The 16,126-nt window shown below is 36.6% G+C and overlaps 1 protein-coding gene across 1 annotated transcript in view; it reads right to left on the reverse strand.

Moving 5' to 3' along the window:
- PIK3C3 (phosphatidylinositol 3-kinase catalytic subunit type 3) overlaps positions 1-16,126 on the reverse strand; it is a 55,931-nt gene that overhangs the window by 36,216 nt on the left and 3,589 nt on the right. Inside the window, exons 4-11 of the mRNA XM_026039502.1 lie at positions 15,424-15,553; positions 12,529-12,615; positions 11,151-11,246; positions 4,488-4,559; positions 3,298-3,402; positions 2,875-2,967; positions 1,649-1,834; positions 324-478 (exon numbers count right to left, since the gene is read on the reverse strand). Coding sequence (XP_025895287.1) covers positions 324-478; positions 1,649-1,834; positions 2,875-2,967; positions 3,298-3,402; positions 4,488-4,559; positions 11,151-11,246; positions 12,529-12,615; positions 15,424-15,553 — 924 coding nt within the window. The remainder of the gene's footprint in view (positions 1-323; positions 479-1,648; positions 1,835-2,874; positions 2,968-3,297; positions 3,403-4,487; positions 4,560-11,150; positions 11,247-12,528; positions 12,616-15,423; positions 15,554-16,126) is intronic.

Here is a 16,126-nt window from a genome sequence, read left to right on the forward strand (position 1 = left end):
TCAGGCTTTCTTTCATATTCCTGGAGGAAATAAGTGTGCTACCCAGTTCATTTATGTTGACAGGACTCTCCTTTTGAAGCAGCAGGAAAAGAAAACTTCCCTGTTTAGACTCCACAAAACTCTTAGATCAAGATTTTTATGCAAGAAACTGATTACTGGGAAACATTCTGTGAAAGCTCAGATGTTCCATATATTTTGCATCACTGCTCCAGATTATGAAGCCTCTTTGTCAAAAATACAATAGTCCCTACCTGTGGAAAAGTATTTGAGGGATAAAGAGACCATTTACAGCTGCTCTTTCACTCCAAAACCTAGCTTTTTACCTTTCTATTTCTGCACCACTCGTTCCAGACGTGGCCATGCTCTCAGACATGGAACCCTGACTGTCCCTCTTGCTTGGTTCCAGTCCGTTCTTTATGTCATCAAAGTTTTCGTACTTCAGTGCCTGGACTAGCTGTAACAGGTACATCAGCAAATCCTCAGGGAAGAAAAAAAAAAGAAATTAAAAAGTCAGCCAAAACTGCTTGAAAATCTCACCTTCTCAAAACTATCTGAAGAGTAACAGTGAGGAAGCAGAAATCTCACTAACAGAAGATCTCACTAACAAGCGACAGACTACTCAAACTAATCTAGGATGAATGCTCACTCCCAGAAGACACACTGTTCCTATTTCAATAATTCTTCATTATGGAAGGGCTGCAAATGCTAATAAGTATACATTCCAATGCAATTGCTCCTTTAGAATATTAATTCAGCTGCCTAACTTGCTTCTGGCACCTATAAAACAAACATTTGAGTTTGTGACTTCTGAGAACTGAATTCAAACACAAAGTCTGGATAAGGGTACCAAGAATTTACATTCTCTCCTCTTCTTTGCACCATCACRTATTTCTTTTGATATGTGCTATGTAATAAATGCCAATATCCTATCTGCTTGAGACTGAAAGAAATGGATTTATGTCACTTATTTTTAATGAATGTTCTCTCTGCTATTATACTTGGCCAGTTTAGTTTCCCTTAAGTGTTTTGAGAAAGCTGCATTTACATCAATGCATTATTACCTTGGCTAGCAAAGAAGGTTTACTAAAATTAGAAATATTTCTATTCGCTATTTTCATCCCTACTGAATGGAATGATACAATGGTATCTTCCTGGTATTTATTTTTTCCTGTCAAAAGAAAACAGAATAGATGACAATTTTAACTTAGCTTCTATTAAAATGGCCTACATTTGCAAATCACAGCTCATCACATCTCATTGGTATACCATTAGAGATATCTTATTTTCACAGATATTTCTTTACCCTTTACAGCTAAGAAAAATACAAAAAAAAAGCAGTATAATGATATACTACTACAGATTTATGAAATTCATTGGAAAACTTTGGTAGACTATTCAAAGTTTATCGCTGGTAGAATACATGGATATTTGACCATTTTTGGCAGAAACCAGCTATCACCAACTGCCACTTTCATATCAGGAAAACTACACATCCAGCAAAGAGCTGTTAATAAACAGAATCACATTGAGGTTTTTCAGTTTGCCATGACTACTATTCTCACTTACCATCTGAAAAGACACATGTAAAGTACCTGACAATAGTCTAAAAAGCTGTGAGATATAAGCATTAACCCGGAGCAATGAATACCTCATCGTCRGCCTGCTGGAGCCGAGCGACCGCGTATCGCCGCACGGTGGGATTGCTGAAGTGAGAGGACAGAAGCTCTAGAGAGTCTTCCACATCCATGGGCTTCCATTTCCCCAGGAGCTCCAACGCTTGCTTGGCCTCCTGTGGCAGGTCCCAGTTGACACATTTTAAGAATTTTGTCAGGGCCTTGGAAGAGAGAAATCAGGYAACTCATCTATGCACATCCAGGATAAACAATCATTTTGAGCAAGTGATGTTTCAAGGTAAGACAAAAATTAAATGCAAAATTATGTTTACATAAGCATACTATAGAGTATTTGCCAGAGATAGTGCCTACTTCATGTATTAAAAACTGCTCAGGTACCTTCCAAATTAATTTGTTTCCTAATTAATTTGATGCTGTATAGAACATTTTTCACAAGCTTAGRGAAATTAACAAAATACACTGACACTCATTTATCACATTTTTTCCAGTTTTAAGAGGACTGACAGGAATCAGCAGTAAACTAAAATGCCACTAAGATGCAGAGAAAATTTAACATTCTCATTTGCTTTATGATCTTATATTGTGAGGAACAAAAGCGAGAGAAGACGGCTCGCTAGAAACAGCTTGTTAATTTATCCCATTTGTGTTAAATGCTTTAAAGAAAAAATATTATGAACTTAAAATTTTAATTAGTAATCATCAACAGTAGTATAGCACAGACTCTCAATTCTGTTGACAAGTGTTGATTATGGAACAGTTGGTCACTTTAATGTTTGCTATTTGATTGTTTTAATATATTTTGAAAAGTGGCAGCTGAATTGTCACAAAAGTAAAATATAATGTCAGTGGTTACCATTATATCACTGTTACCTAAAAGGTGTCAATTGCTGTGTGACTAATTTGGGGTTTTGGTGTGCTAGTGCACACTGTGGCAATGCGAACACTCATCTAAAAGAGAAAAGCCATCCCTTTTTAATCATTCTCTGCTGAATGAAAACTGGAAACAACAGTATTTTAAACAGTCAGTCAGGATTTGTAGGAAGACTGCTGTAAGAATAGCCAGCTAGTATGATTTTCAAGGAAAAAGTCACTAATTGTAAATTGATAAAAATTCTTGATTGGCTTCTGAGACATTGAAGCTCTATCTCTGCAAGAACAGAGCATAATAAAAATTGGAGCCAGATAAAACAAGACACAATATTTCTTGCATTAAAACATCTCCTGAAGTGATTCAACTTACCTTCTCCTGATTAGTAAGGTAGTATCTGAATTTCCAAACTAGATCCTGCTCTTCGTATGTTAGCTGCTTTGTTGGGGGATAACTCACTATGATCTATTAAAAACACAGTGAGAAAGCAGACATGAACAGGTGTCACCTTTAAGTTAAGRGACTACACCATGATGAAGCACAAAACCTACAACATGAAAAATGGTTAGAAAAAAGCTCTCCAGCAACRCATGTGTCTCAAGCTATAACAAAGGCTTCTCAGCTGAGAGTTGAATCAACTGGAAATGTAAGCAAACGTACAGGTTTTAAGGCTATCAGTAATGTGCTGACATTTCTTAATTAGTGATTTCCTTGAGGTTGAGAATTATTTCCTTCAGATTTTCAAAACACATTAATACCAAAAAATTTCTAATAGAATTGGAGATACTGACTTACATTGAGCTGATCTCGTGTGGCTGCATTAGGTTTGAGGTCATGATCAGAAGGTCCACTTCTTAAACTTCGAGCAAGCTTGTGATGTTTGCTTTCTACTAAGTTCTCCTGAATGCAGAGGACAAGTTAGCAGTAATAAGTATTTCTACCACAGAGAAAATTACTGCTGAAATGAAGCTGTTGAGCAAAGACTCACCAGTGCCTTGAATAASGCGTGGCAACTAAAATTCACATCTACAACTAAAGCATCTTCTGCATTTGAATTTTTTTGAAGAAACTTCAAGAATATGTTCTCTTACTCCATAAAACTATATGAATATATGCATATTTTTTTTAAAATTTCACACAGTTACAAGCCCTACCTTGCTTCTGGGTTAATTGCTGCAAAATGCAAGTGTTTCAGTCAACAAATCTGTGATTTAGACGGCACTCAACCGTGCTAGCCACATGGCAAACATTTTTAGGACAATGTTTGCAGTCCAAAGCTTTGTATGCAAGAAAAATGTTTTCAAAAAAATCCCACTGTTAATACCATGTTAGCAACAGTAGGAGCAACAATAGGAGCCACAGTGTCAACAAGTTTTCAGCAGCCAAGGCAGTTTTCAGCATTGTCAGACTTGCTCTTGCAGTGTTAGATTACACAGTGCTCAAAACAGTGTTGCCAGTAAAGCCCACTTACATTAAGGTTCCCAAAGCTGCCAATACCAGTTCCACTGAATTGGCATCCACAATAATGGAAATCTTTTCTAGAACTGTACTTAGGCACTGTCTACACGAAAGACAACACACAAGAGAGCGTAGGGAGAAAAATTTTAACAAATTAAGTGATGAAGAGTTACTGCAGCTTCCAAATTTCCTTTCTCTGTCTCCCTCTTACCTTACATTCCCACCCTCTGACCTCTCTTGCTAAACCCCCTTCTCTGCTTTTCTAYACCTCAGAAACAAGCATATTGGGTATGGAAAGAAGGAAGCAGAAAAAGTGTTAAGTCAATTATTACATATTAATCTAGCAGGGAAAAAAATAAACAGCAAAAAAATAAAAGTTGAACCCACTGAAACCTCTCAAACAGCGAGATAAATCTTTCCATTGTTATTTTAGACAATTCAAGAGAATAGAGTCAAGCTTTCATCTCCATTTACGGAACATTTACAAGAAGCACAATACGGATTGCACTACACGTAGCATCACTTACCATGGACATCTGGGGGTCTGGAATCTTAACAATTTCAGAACTCGTTAAAATTGGAGATGACTCATCACCATCCTGTGCAACAACAAGTTGGAGGCATATTAAACATCTTGTATTTTAGAGGAAAAATGCATCTATGTATTGTGCATTACACTATGGAAAGAAAAAACTGCTACACATTGTTTTCTCTTCACAGGTATAAAGAAAAAAGAACGTAAGAAATGTTTTTTTTTTCTCTCCCACGTTAGTTTTTGTCAGATGATAGACAGGTAGCAAGGCAGACGGAAGGTCATCCAAGGAGATGCCACTTCACAATTCATTACTATGCTGGAAAAGAAGGAAGCAAGTGTGGAATTTTACCCTTAGCATTACATATGTGTTCTGAAAGCATGAAGGAATAAACATGTTCCAGTTTCCAGTGAATTAGGATAGTTTTTAAGAAACATAAATCACCACAAAAGTAAAAATTTCTTAAACAGTAAAACATAAAGGTCTCCCAAATGCATCTGAATATGAMCATGTGTCTGACTGCAGCTTCAACATAGGACTAATACAATCACTTCTGGGAATTGAGGCTGTCCAGATCCACAACACTAAGACAGAAAGCCAACAGGTTTTCTACAGGCAGCCTAGCCCTGCTGTTGAATAACTGGAAGGAGAAGCTACAGGTTTGTTTGAAAGAGGCAGAAACAAAGGGGGCAGAAACAAAACAGAGCCCCCGAAGTCCACACCATGCACCACCAAAAGACAAAAGCAGCAACATCATTACCCGCTTTTCCCACTCACATCAGCAGTTTCTGTCTTTCTCCAGAAGTGTAACCAAATATTACTCAATGTGACATATAGGATGATTCACTTAAAAGGCAGTATAAAAAAGCAAAATAAAAGAAACACAGCATAATGTGTTTTATGGATGTCTCCTTTTTTTGTCATTTACTTTGGCATAATTTTCAGGAGAGCATCCTAATAAAAAGATTTGGTTTCAGCAAAGTCAATAGGACATATGGCAGGAATTCCATAGACTGAAGCTGGGCCCAATGCACAGTTCAAAGGCAAGCAGGCACTAAAGATACAAATCAGGTGCCTGCAGGAATTATTTTCTGAAGCACCTTATCTACATTTTTGCCTTTGAAAAATCAGCCCAGAGGATTTAATCAAAAGGCTACTGTCAACACTGAGTCTTTTACACTGACTTACACAGGCTTAGATCAGATCTTTAATCTTCAACACATCAGCTCTTTGCACAGTTTCCAGGAAAACAGGAATGTGTATGGAGACAAAAAGGGATCTGGTAGAACTGAAACAGCTATGCARCTTTAACTGACAAATCCTTGAAAAACATGGAAGTTACCTAGCCAGGAGATGCTCTATGAGAAATACACTGTTGGGTATCTTTCAAACACACCATTACAACAAAGTAAAGCAATTCTACCAAATATTTACTCCACAGCAACCTATTAAATTAACAAAAAGAAATGGTAAAGTAAGAATTACCTGATTCAGTGAGATTGGTTCTAAAGTCACATTTYAGCAGAAACTGGCATTTTGACTCAATTAAGAACACATATTTTGGAAATATCAGGATTTCCCTCCAAAGCAGAAATCGAGCTCAGTTATTTCGGTTTGCTGGATTTGCTTCTTCCCCTCTTGCCCAGCCCTTCTCCCCCRCCTCCACCTTGGCATTTCTGATCATGCGTCAGTCAGGGTGGCTTTGCTTTCTATCCCTTGCCCCAAAACAAACTAATTTTGTGACAAGAGACAGACTGATTTCTAGCAGTTTTCTCTTTACAAACAGATTCTTCACTCAGTCAAGCTGTAGTAAGGTTGCAATCTGACCTTTATAAATCAAGGGYCAAATACCAAGGCTGACAAGGTTCCACTCAGGACACAAATACAAAAGCTCTGCATGAAAACCTTGACAAAACATTGGATTCTGGAACAGCAGATAGTAACTAAGAAATGCTCAAAATGCTGCTGSAGCATTTAAAACATGCATATCCTGTGTGGGTTCTCTGGTAAATAACAATGTCTATTCTACTGCATCCTTCCCTCAGCAAAAACATTCAGATAAAACTGGCAGCTGAAAAGGAAAGAGTCTGGCAGAGCTTTTAAGCTTGTAAAAATGGGTAGCTACCAAGCAAGCAGAAGCATGCGAGCATGGCTGCTAATTCAGAACTTAGTTGAACTAAGGATGACAAAGTGCAATTGCTTAAGCTTTGGTTACTTACTAAACTAAACAAGGGACACATTTCCAGTGTTTGTATAGAAAATTCTGTAAAACTAAAATTGGGGATTTTTCTTCCCAGATTGGCATTAAAAGAATGAATTCTAAACTGTTGACATGTCTCTTTTTAGACTTTTCACAAACAGTATTATAACGAGCATTCTTCAAAGCCCTCTCCCCAAATGCAATTAAATTATGTTGAAGCAAACTAAAAAAACCTTGGTTACTCAGCTGAAAGACTGGGAAAACTTTGTGTTTCATCGTGTTTCAGAGCAAAGCCTTAAGCTTCAGCCAAAGTGTGCCACAAAAGCCAGCTGTGCCAAAACCATCTTCGGTCAAACTGTGCTGGAAGTGGACAGCATTTTCAGAATACACCATTTGGTGAAACCCTCAACAAGGCAGCACATCATTATTTTGCCAGTGAAGAGTCAGTTGTTTCACTCACCTTCCAATTAGACAGATATGCAACCAATTCTGTCCTACTTGGAGAACATCATGTGTTTCACTCTGACCCTGGACGTGCAAACATACTAAAATCAGGCCAGTGCCTGAAGGAGTATTTAAATTAGCCCCTGGATTTGGTATGTTTTAAAACTAAAACACACAAAAGTCTTGGGGTACTTGCAATGTGCTCCAAGTGCCTGCAGTTGTTCAGCCCACGGGACCTGATTAGTGCTGATCCAAAGTACACACTTGCATGGCACAGATTTCGGGCTGCCAGCAACAAATTTCTCGCCCTGCAAATCTGCTCCTCCAGGCTGCATTTTTTGATAAAATGGACATAGCCAGAGCTGACCTGCTGCTTTGCCAGAGGGAAACAATGTCAGGAGAGTATAAACAGAATTAACTGGCCTATCACTGAGCTCTAGAGGGACTGAACTACATTAAATTCAGTCTGTGTATTATTTAGCAGCCATGTTAAAGTCAACAAGATTTGAAGAATTTTCTGGATTAAATTTCTGATGAACTTTCCTCAAAAGAACTTTCATTAATACTTTAAAAGATCGACTCATCTCATTTTTGGTCAAAAAACATTTCAAATAATACCAAGAGGATCCAAATTTTTGTATTCAAAACCTTGAGACTACTGACTCCYGATCCTCTTGACACCAATGACATTTTTGAAAGCTGATGGCAGCGGTGCAAAGACTTTATCCAAACAATGCTAGCTTTCAATTGAAACTCACAAAAAAAAGTGAAAAATGATACTTGGAAGATCTAAACACTTTTTTGCCTAAACAGATAATCAGAAGTCATGTTCTTGCTATATGCCAGCTGCTATCCTTTAAATCATAAGTGGTCTATTAAAATTAAGTTTACAGAGAACATGGAAAGACTCACTGCCACTTTACATGATTGAAATTGGGAACCGAGTCCAAGATTCTCAAATTTGATCGGCTACTGCTTAACAGGCTAGTTCTTTGTAAACACTAGAAAACAAAATTTATCAAGAGAGCTATGACAAGTAATCTTCACTTCAACTATCGGTCASAGACAGGCGACAAGAGGATGCAGTTTCATTAGATTCAGTGCACAGGACGGGGGATGCTGGATATGTTCGCTGTAATTGGAAATATGACAAAACTGAGAAGACAGGTGCTAATTTATGTTTCCTACTGCTGCCAGAAAAGGGTCAAGAACTTGCTGAAAAGCTACTTTATGTATCAACAAATCCCTCAAGCTGCAGTAATTTATGGCTTTAGTKTCTGCTATTACACATTCAATTATTTTATTTCCACAGAAGAGCACTATATAGTTTTTTGTTCCATGGACTTTTAATGAGCTTCAGTAACAGCTGTCAAGAAATACATGTATTTGAAGTCTGAATCATCTTTTCCTCACCTTCTTTATCTGAAAAAATCATACTGACAACTGGAAAGAAAAATCATGTTTCTATCAGGAGCAATTCACCTTCACTGGCAGGTTTCTAGGAGTGAGGGAGAGAAACTGTTTTCAGGAAAATTGTGTTCAAATATGAGGACAGCCAAGAGTACTCAGGCTACCTACCAGCCATGCTCAACGCTTTGTATCTGTGGGAAGTAATGCACCTTCTCATTGAAAGTTGGTACTCCAATACTGTAACATGGTTAGTAAAATGTCTCAATACTTTGATTATATTTCAGTTCATTACTTGGTGGGGGGAAAGAGAGGGATGGACACCTGCCTAAGGAAGAGTGTTTCACTTTTCCTCATGTTAAAATCTTTAAAAGATTTGAATAAGCTCTGTTCATTTCAAGCAACAGTCTGCAAGCGCTTCTGTGATGGCACAGTTGTGACAACTAAGCAACTAAGCTTTCCCTACAGTAAATTGCTAGGAAAACCCACCCATCCTCTGGTTAACATGCGCTCACTTATCCTGCAGCAGTCCATTCATATGGGGCAGGCAGCTGAGCTTCAAAGCTTCAAGAAGTAGCCAGAGTCTAGAATACTTAATACAAAAACGTACTCAGCTTCCTCTACTTACAGCAGAGGATGATTAACTTATGCCTTAAAATATCAACACTGACAAGATGAACACAGAGATCTCTTAAATTCAGCTTCTAGTTTCCTGATAGAAAATGAAATCTAGCAACACGTTCCTAAAAAAGGCATCTTTTACAAGACCAGAGTACCTAATCTTCAGAAGACATCTTTCCTTGGAATCCAGTACATCTCAGTGTATAAAACTTACACACTAACTCTTAAGTAAAGACAACTTACTCTTAAGTTAAGAGTACTAAATAGTGGCAGATAYCCAAAAGCACAATAGTTCAAGGACTAGTTTAATAGCATTCCCACAGTTCCTTTTAACACATATAACTTGARGTAGTTGCTCATCTCCTGATCTACCCTTCTTGGATAAATTGTAGAAGGCAGGATTTCACCAAAAGGTATTATTACATTCTTCATCTTAATTCTTAAATGTGATTACAGGCTTGTTTTCTAGACCATCCTGCAACATTATCATCCACATAAGAAGAGTTTTAATCTGTTTTCCATTAGCTTAACTTCTTCTGGTATTGAATTACATTTCTTTTTTGAAATCCCTTTCATCTCAACAAGACCCCAGCCCATCATCGTTATTACCTTCTTTCTCTAGCCCATATAGCTACACTGCTCAGTAACCTTCCAAACTCTTTTAAATATAACTACACTAAAAAATTCTAAGAGGTAATTACTAATAAATGTGTGGGAGRGACGATTGTTTGCTTGTTTTAAAGTAACTGCTATAGACATAATAGACATATAGCTTTTCCTATTTCAGTGGATCCTACTTTAAAGCACAGGTCCATTAAAATACAGATTATGCCTTGCAAAGTCACCTTAGTGCCTCTTAACCTTGTTATTAATCTTTCTTTCCATTAAACTGACCTCTTAAGAAAACTCAAAGCACTTAGGAGGCACGTGTGTATATATGTGTATGTATAAACATGTATAAACATATATGTATGTACATGTATATATACACACACATTATTTTTTTTATATATATATATATATATAAAATCATACTTATATTCTGTTCCTTCAGGAGACTGGAAGGGATAATGAGATCCTGTAACATTCTTCTTGTTGGAACAGTTCACTTCCCTAAACTCCAAGGCTTTTGCAGCTGCTAAATAATTTAACTACTGTGCTGGTACTACATGACAGTCTGATGCTACCTCTTAAATGTTTCACTACAAATGCATTGCCTGATCTAAAAATCCTGTAGTCTGTTTTTAATTCTCAAAGTTGGCTTTTTCAAGCCTGTAGTTTTCTTGATAGCACAAAACAACATAGTTACAAAACTAGAGAGGAAGAAGAAAGTGTTTGGAAACTGTAACTCTGTGTGTRTGCAAACTGACAGAGGCCTCTCAGACACACTGGAGAAAAAGAAACAAAGAAACAGAACCAAAAGAAACAACCAAAAAAACACCCCACACCTAGATTTCTGCCTGGGGGTCTATGCTTGCATGCACATCTAATATGTGAGAATATTTTAATAATAGCAACCAATTTCTACCCTATTCATCTTTTTCACTGAAATGAATTTTTAAACATTTTCAGTATAAAAGCATAAGCTTTTATATTCGTGCACGTTAGAAGAAACATTCACCTGCACAGATCCCCTGAAAAGTCTTATTCTAAGTTACCTTAATTCCAAATAACAGCTATGTTTCTTCCGGATACAAGAAAATTTCAAATAAAGCCACTCTTAAAGTAATGCTGGATGACCAAGAAACTATAAACTTTTTTTTTTTTAAATCACTCACTCTGAAATCTTGAATTGCATTACATGAATGATTGACTTCTGTAATCTTTTTGCATCTCTACCATTTGATTTGTATGTACATGAACAGATGCCACTGACAGCTGTCTGGTATCCTGCAGCAGAGTATTTCACCTCAGGGGAAAACCTGTCACTTCTAGCTGATGATGTTTCATTTCAAAGAGGAGCACAAAACCATCAGGGCACATACCTTTTCATAGTAAACTATACCATATTCTTTGTCATCACACTTGACACAGCGAAATTCAATCATCAGGTACATAAAATTAGAACTTCGTTTTTCCTTCTGAAAAAGAAAAAATATCACAGATGTAACATTAAATATTGTCAGAGAGAATACTGTCAGAATTCTCAATACAGTAATTATTCTATTTCCTTTGTGGTATACCCAGTACCAATAACCAGTTTTACAGCCATTATTCAGATAATCATTTGAAAACTCTACATAAAATCCATATCATCATTTTCCTGACATTCTTATGGAAATTCATAGTCCACGATAAACACCTCTGTGTAACAGTTGAAGTTTTCTACTTTCATCAGGGTCTTTCAGCTCACGAACTTGAAACTTTGAGGAAAAAAATGTACAGAATAACAAGTTGACAATTTCTTGTTCTTCCCATTTTTAAGCATTACACAATTGGACACACTGGAGAATACTCAGGAGTCAAAAAAATCATATCAAAAATTCAGAAATCTTGAAAATATTTTAGATAAAACTGAAAAAATGTAACAGACTGAGGCAATAGATATTGAGCTCACTGACTTACAGAAAAAGATTGCTCAGTACATGCATTTTTAACTGCTGAAATAGAAAAGTATTTAGAAATGTAAAATAAAGGAATGATRCATATTTACCATCAGTAATACATATTTACCAAAAAAACAATATGCATCTCCTTTAGTCCTAGGCAATTCTAGCTTATTTCATGCATCAGCGATGAATCAGACTTTCCAAAACTGGCAAAGTTGTTCTGCATTTAAAAAGCAGTTCTAAGAATCAGGAACATTGGATTTTAAACATGCAGCTAGTTTGGGGATGTTTCTACTTGAAGAAGTTAACACTTCAATCAAGAACRAAACTCTAAAACCTTTATATATATATTACATACACACACACACACTTAACTAAAAGAATTTGCAAGCATTTTCACCTCAGTACCCAAAAGGACATGAACTGAAGCAAGTTCAAGCTCAGTGAATACATCTAAATCCACGAYAGTCTGATTTGAGGGCTTCCCACCACCTCCTAAATCTTTCATTTCTGTAAATCGAACATAGCAGCATCTGTTCCACCCTATCCCAGCTCAGTAATTAATTCTCTCTTCCCTGATCAAGTTCACTGGAAACTGAAGCTGACAAGTTCAACACAGCTGCTCAGTCTCCTTTTTGCCCAAGTCCAGTCTACTTTGGAAACTTAGAAGAATTATATGTCCTTATAATGTATATACTAGTSGTTGAAGAAGTAATAGGACAAGTGCTTTGAGTTACAGTCCTCTAAACAAGCCAAGGTTTCCACACTAGGAAGATCCAAAAACCCATTACAAATCTGACATTTGATGACCTACCTCATTGATCATTTCTATTTCTCTAAAGGTCAGTCTGTCCAGCCAGTCCACTTTCACCATGTGACCTTGGCGATGAGACTTGGTGAGCTGCCAGGGAAATACAGAGCGATAATATTTATTTTGCTGCAATTATGAGAAACAATAAAGTCAATTTCTACAGAGCCATTAAAATATAAAGCCTGGGAAAGAAGGTGRATTTAAAAAATGCTCTCAAATATAAAATGTAGACCCTCATGAACAGCCAAGCCATGATAATAAATATACTTTTAATATCTAAAATAATCAGGGCAAAGAGTAAAACTTACATATTCCAAGCACTTCATTTTTGAATGTGTAACATATTAAGATACTATTTTTTTAGTAAAGTCACATATGAAATACTGAATTACAGTAACTTAAAATCATAAAATTCTTTACAAAATCAAAAATAAAAGAAAGTATTTCAGAAATACACAGGGACATGCATGAAAGTTGCATGTGGAACAGCAGTGTATGTGGAACTTTGCATGCATGTGGCAACTTTCATGCACTGTGATCCTCAAATTCTCCACAAAGTTGCTTTCGAGCCTGTCAAGTCCCAGCCTATACTGACATAAGGTTATTTTTCCATAGCTGATAACCTGCCATTTTACAATCTCCTCTCAATACACCCAGATCCACCAACTAGCTTCCATTTTCCCCCCCAAAGAGAAACACTTTCATCTTCTATTAGCTCAAGAACTATCACTATAAGATAAAAAAGGGCTATTGAGGAGCACAAAGAAAGCTTACAGTGTCAATGCACAACAAACATCAAGTACAGCAGCAACCAGATGGTGAGAGGAGCTACAAGATAGAGATTCTGAAAGTTAACAAAACTTTCACCTAAAGACCTTCAAAGTAAAGCACGATAGGAGGAAAAGTAAAAAGTGCTGAACAATGAACATGAAGAGCAGTATAAACTGTTCCACCATTTATGAGAGTAAATCACTCTACAATAAAAATTGCAATATCGTTAATATTTGAGTATTAAAATATTCCACACACTCTCAATTCAAACTCCTTAGTATAGTGAAAAAGAACTAACACTTGCAATAATCCTAAGGATGCAAAATCAGAGCTTCCAGCAGTAGTAAGTTTATAAGCAATTTTAATGTTTTGTAATAGCACAAGCATATGGCACTTCATTAAGAAACAAAGAACTTTCCATTACTTAGGAGAGTCATGTATTCCATTTTTTTGGCAACTAGTCATTAATTTTATCTGAAATCCCAATCATAACGAACAAACAAAAACTCAGAAGCATGGCAAAGAAAAAGAATTTAGTCTTCCATGCAAAGAAAAGGTCATCAAGCTCTTCTCATAAGATTTGTTATCCGGAGGACTCTAATTTGGCCTTCAGTATTGAACATCCGTCGGTATCGTAACATTTAATGAGTTGTAAAATATAAAAACAGAAAAAAAAACTACAAAAAAATAACCAAATCCACCCAAATATTCATCTGGTATTTAATTAGCAACCTCTTAGCACTTACATTTGAATATATCTTCCCATACAGTCACATCATAACATCTATAGGCATTTAGTAACTGATGAGTTAAGTTATAGGAAAAACTGAAGCTGACTGTATTTGAACAATAGCTTCTTATGAACAGCACCACAAGACCTCATCTGCTGTGGAAAGAGCTGCAAAAATGAAAGCTCCCGCACACTAACTACCCAGAAACCCTACTCACTTTCATTACCAGCAACATCTATGAGCAAAATGATTTTAAGTGGAGAAAAAAAAAAAAAATAGAAAAGATTGTCTCCTTCCTTTTCTCCAACCCAAGTCTACTTTGTTTTTTTTCCTAGTAAAACCAAGAAACACATGCAAACTGAAGTGGAAGTCAGCATTAACATAAGTTTACACCCATAATGCAAAACCACAAAGAGTTAAATCAAACATGTCCAGTTTCAGCTCTTCAGGACACTGCTGTTGAAAAGCTTTTAGTCTGAACTCTCAACAAAACCAGCATTAAGTTAGCAATTGTATTACTTTCATGCCTAACAAAGACAGATATTAGGCTGCATCTCAATGTTCTTTTGCATCTAAGCTGCTTCTGCTGCTCTTGAAATTCACCTTCCCCATTTTATAGTGACCTACTAGCTACAAGTCAGGAAATTATAATGAGTTTCCCATTACAAACTCAAGGTGAACTAGCATTATAAAAGGCAGACCTTAAATGAAAGTTAGTTTATTGCCATGATAAATCTCGGGATGAGAAATTGGACGTATTTACAGCCTGGCCCTTTCTTTCAATTTGCAGAAAGGAAAGGAAGAACTAAGAGGCCGAAATCAAGACAAAAGCACACAGAGGAAGAGGGTTGAGCCATTCAGCAAGATTAGGTAAACTCATCTGAAGAATCAGGGTGCTAGTCAAAAAGTTTAGAGTAGTTGAGTATATTGATTTATTCTACAAAATGTGCCAATGGCCAAAATACAATCTGTCTCCAAACCGCAGAATAGAAAATTTTTATATATAAACATAAATTTTTGACCCTAAATGAATGAATTCAGGTTCTGATGCAGGTAACTTCATATATATCTGAAGACCACCCCAAACAGTCTTAAAGCTAAAGGATAACTACCCAAGGAAACCAGACTCTTCTATCTGTGACTTCTTCACAAGTTATTGTTAAGATCTCTTACTGAACAAGCTAGCATTTTGGCTTCAAGTATCTTTAAGGCATGATCATATTTGTCATTCTCTACAAAGCAACAGGATTTTAAGTAGTTGTAATGAAAAGCAGTTGCATGTGTTAAATTCCCTAATGGTATTCATGTCCCCTTTGAAGCACATCTTCCTTAARGAGACTTCTTCATGGAAAGTGCAAGCAACCTGTGAGATACAGGTGAAAAGCTTTCCCACTACCTTTGCCAGTCGACTCATTTGATCTTCAGAGATTGTGCTGCTGGTTCTTCCAGGAGTCCTGGTGGGCTCTGAGCCATCAGCTTCCACGTTGGGCCAGACTTTCAAGTCATGCATTCCTTGACGAAACATGCTGTGGGGAAAGAAATGCAGAATCACTTCAGTAAATTGAAAGTAACACAGCTGTCAGGAATAGAAGTGCAGCAGCAGCTGCAAGAAAATGAACCAGCTTCTTCTGCCAAGCCTACAGACAMACACTGCTATGCTTAATTTCACTGAACTGCAAAAGTGCCTGGCATATCATACCCTATACAGTCTGCATTTTTATAGCCACATGAAGTTTAAAAGAAAGTAAGTCTGGGATAACTTATTTGGCAACTGAAAGAAAATGGGGAATTCCTAAAGCCAATGGGATGGTACAAACACTAGCTGAGGACAGAGCTCGAGCTTCACARTTCACTTGTAATGAGGCATGAAGAACTTCTCTTGACTTGCTGATTAAAGTTTACTGGAAAAAAAGTTCAAATAAATACATAAGTTTCATTAGCTGCAAAAAAAGCAGCTTCCTGAACTTCAAAAAATGGAATAAAAATCTGTGAACATGATATCCAATTTCAGAATATTTCAGAATATTTCAGAATATTTCAGAATATTTCAGAATATTTCAGAATATTTCAGAATATTTCAGAATATTTCAGAATATTTC

This window comes from Nothoprocta perdicaria, unplaced genomic scaffold (assembly GCF_003342845.1).
Source record: "Nothoprocta perdicaria isolate Ctin4 unplaced genomic scaffold, notPer1 scaffold_10, whole genome shotgun sequence".
In the NCBI taxonomy this organism is placed as follows: Eukaryota; Metazoa; Chordata; class Aves; order Tinamiformes; family Tinamidae; genus Nothoprocta; species Nothoprocta perdicaria.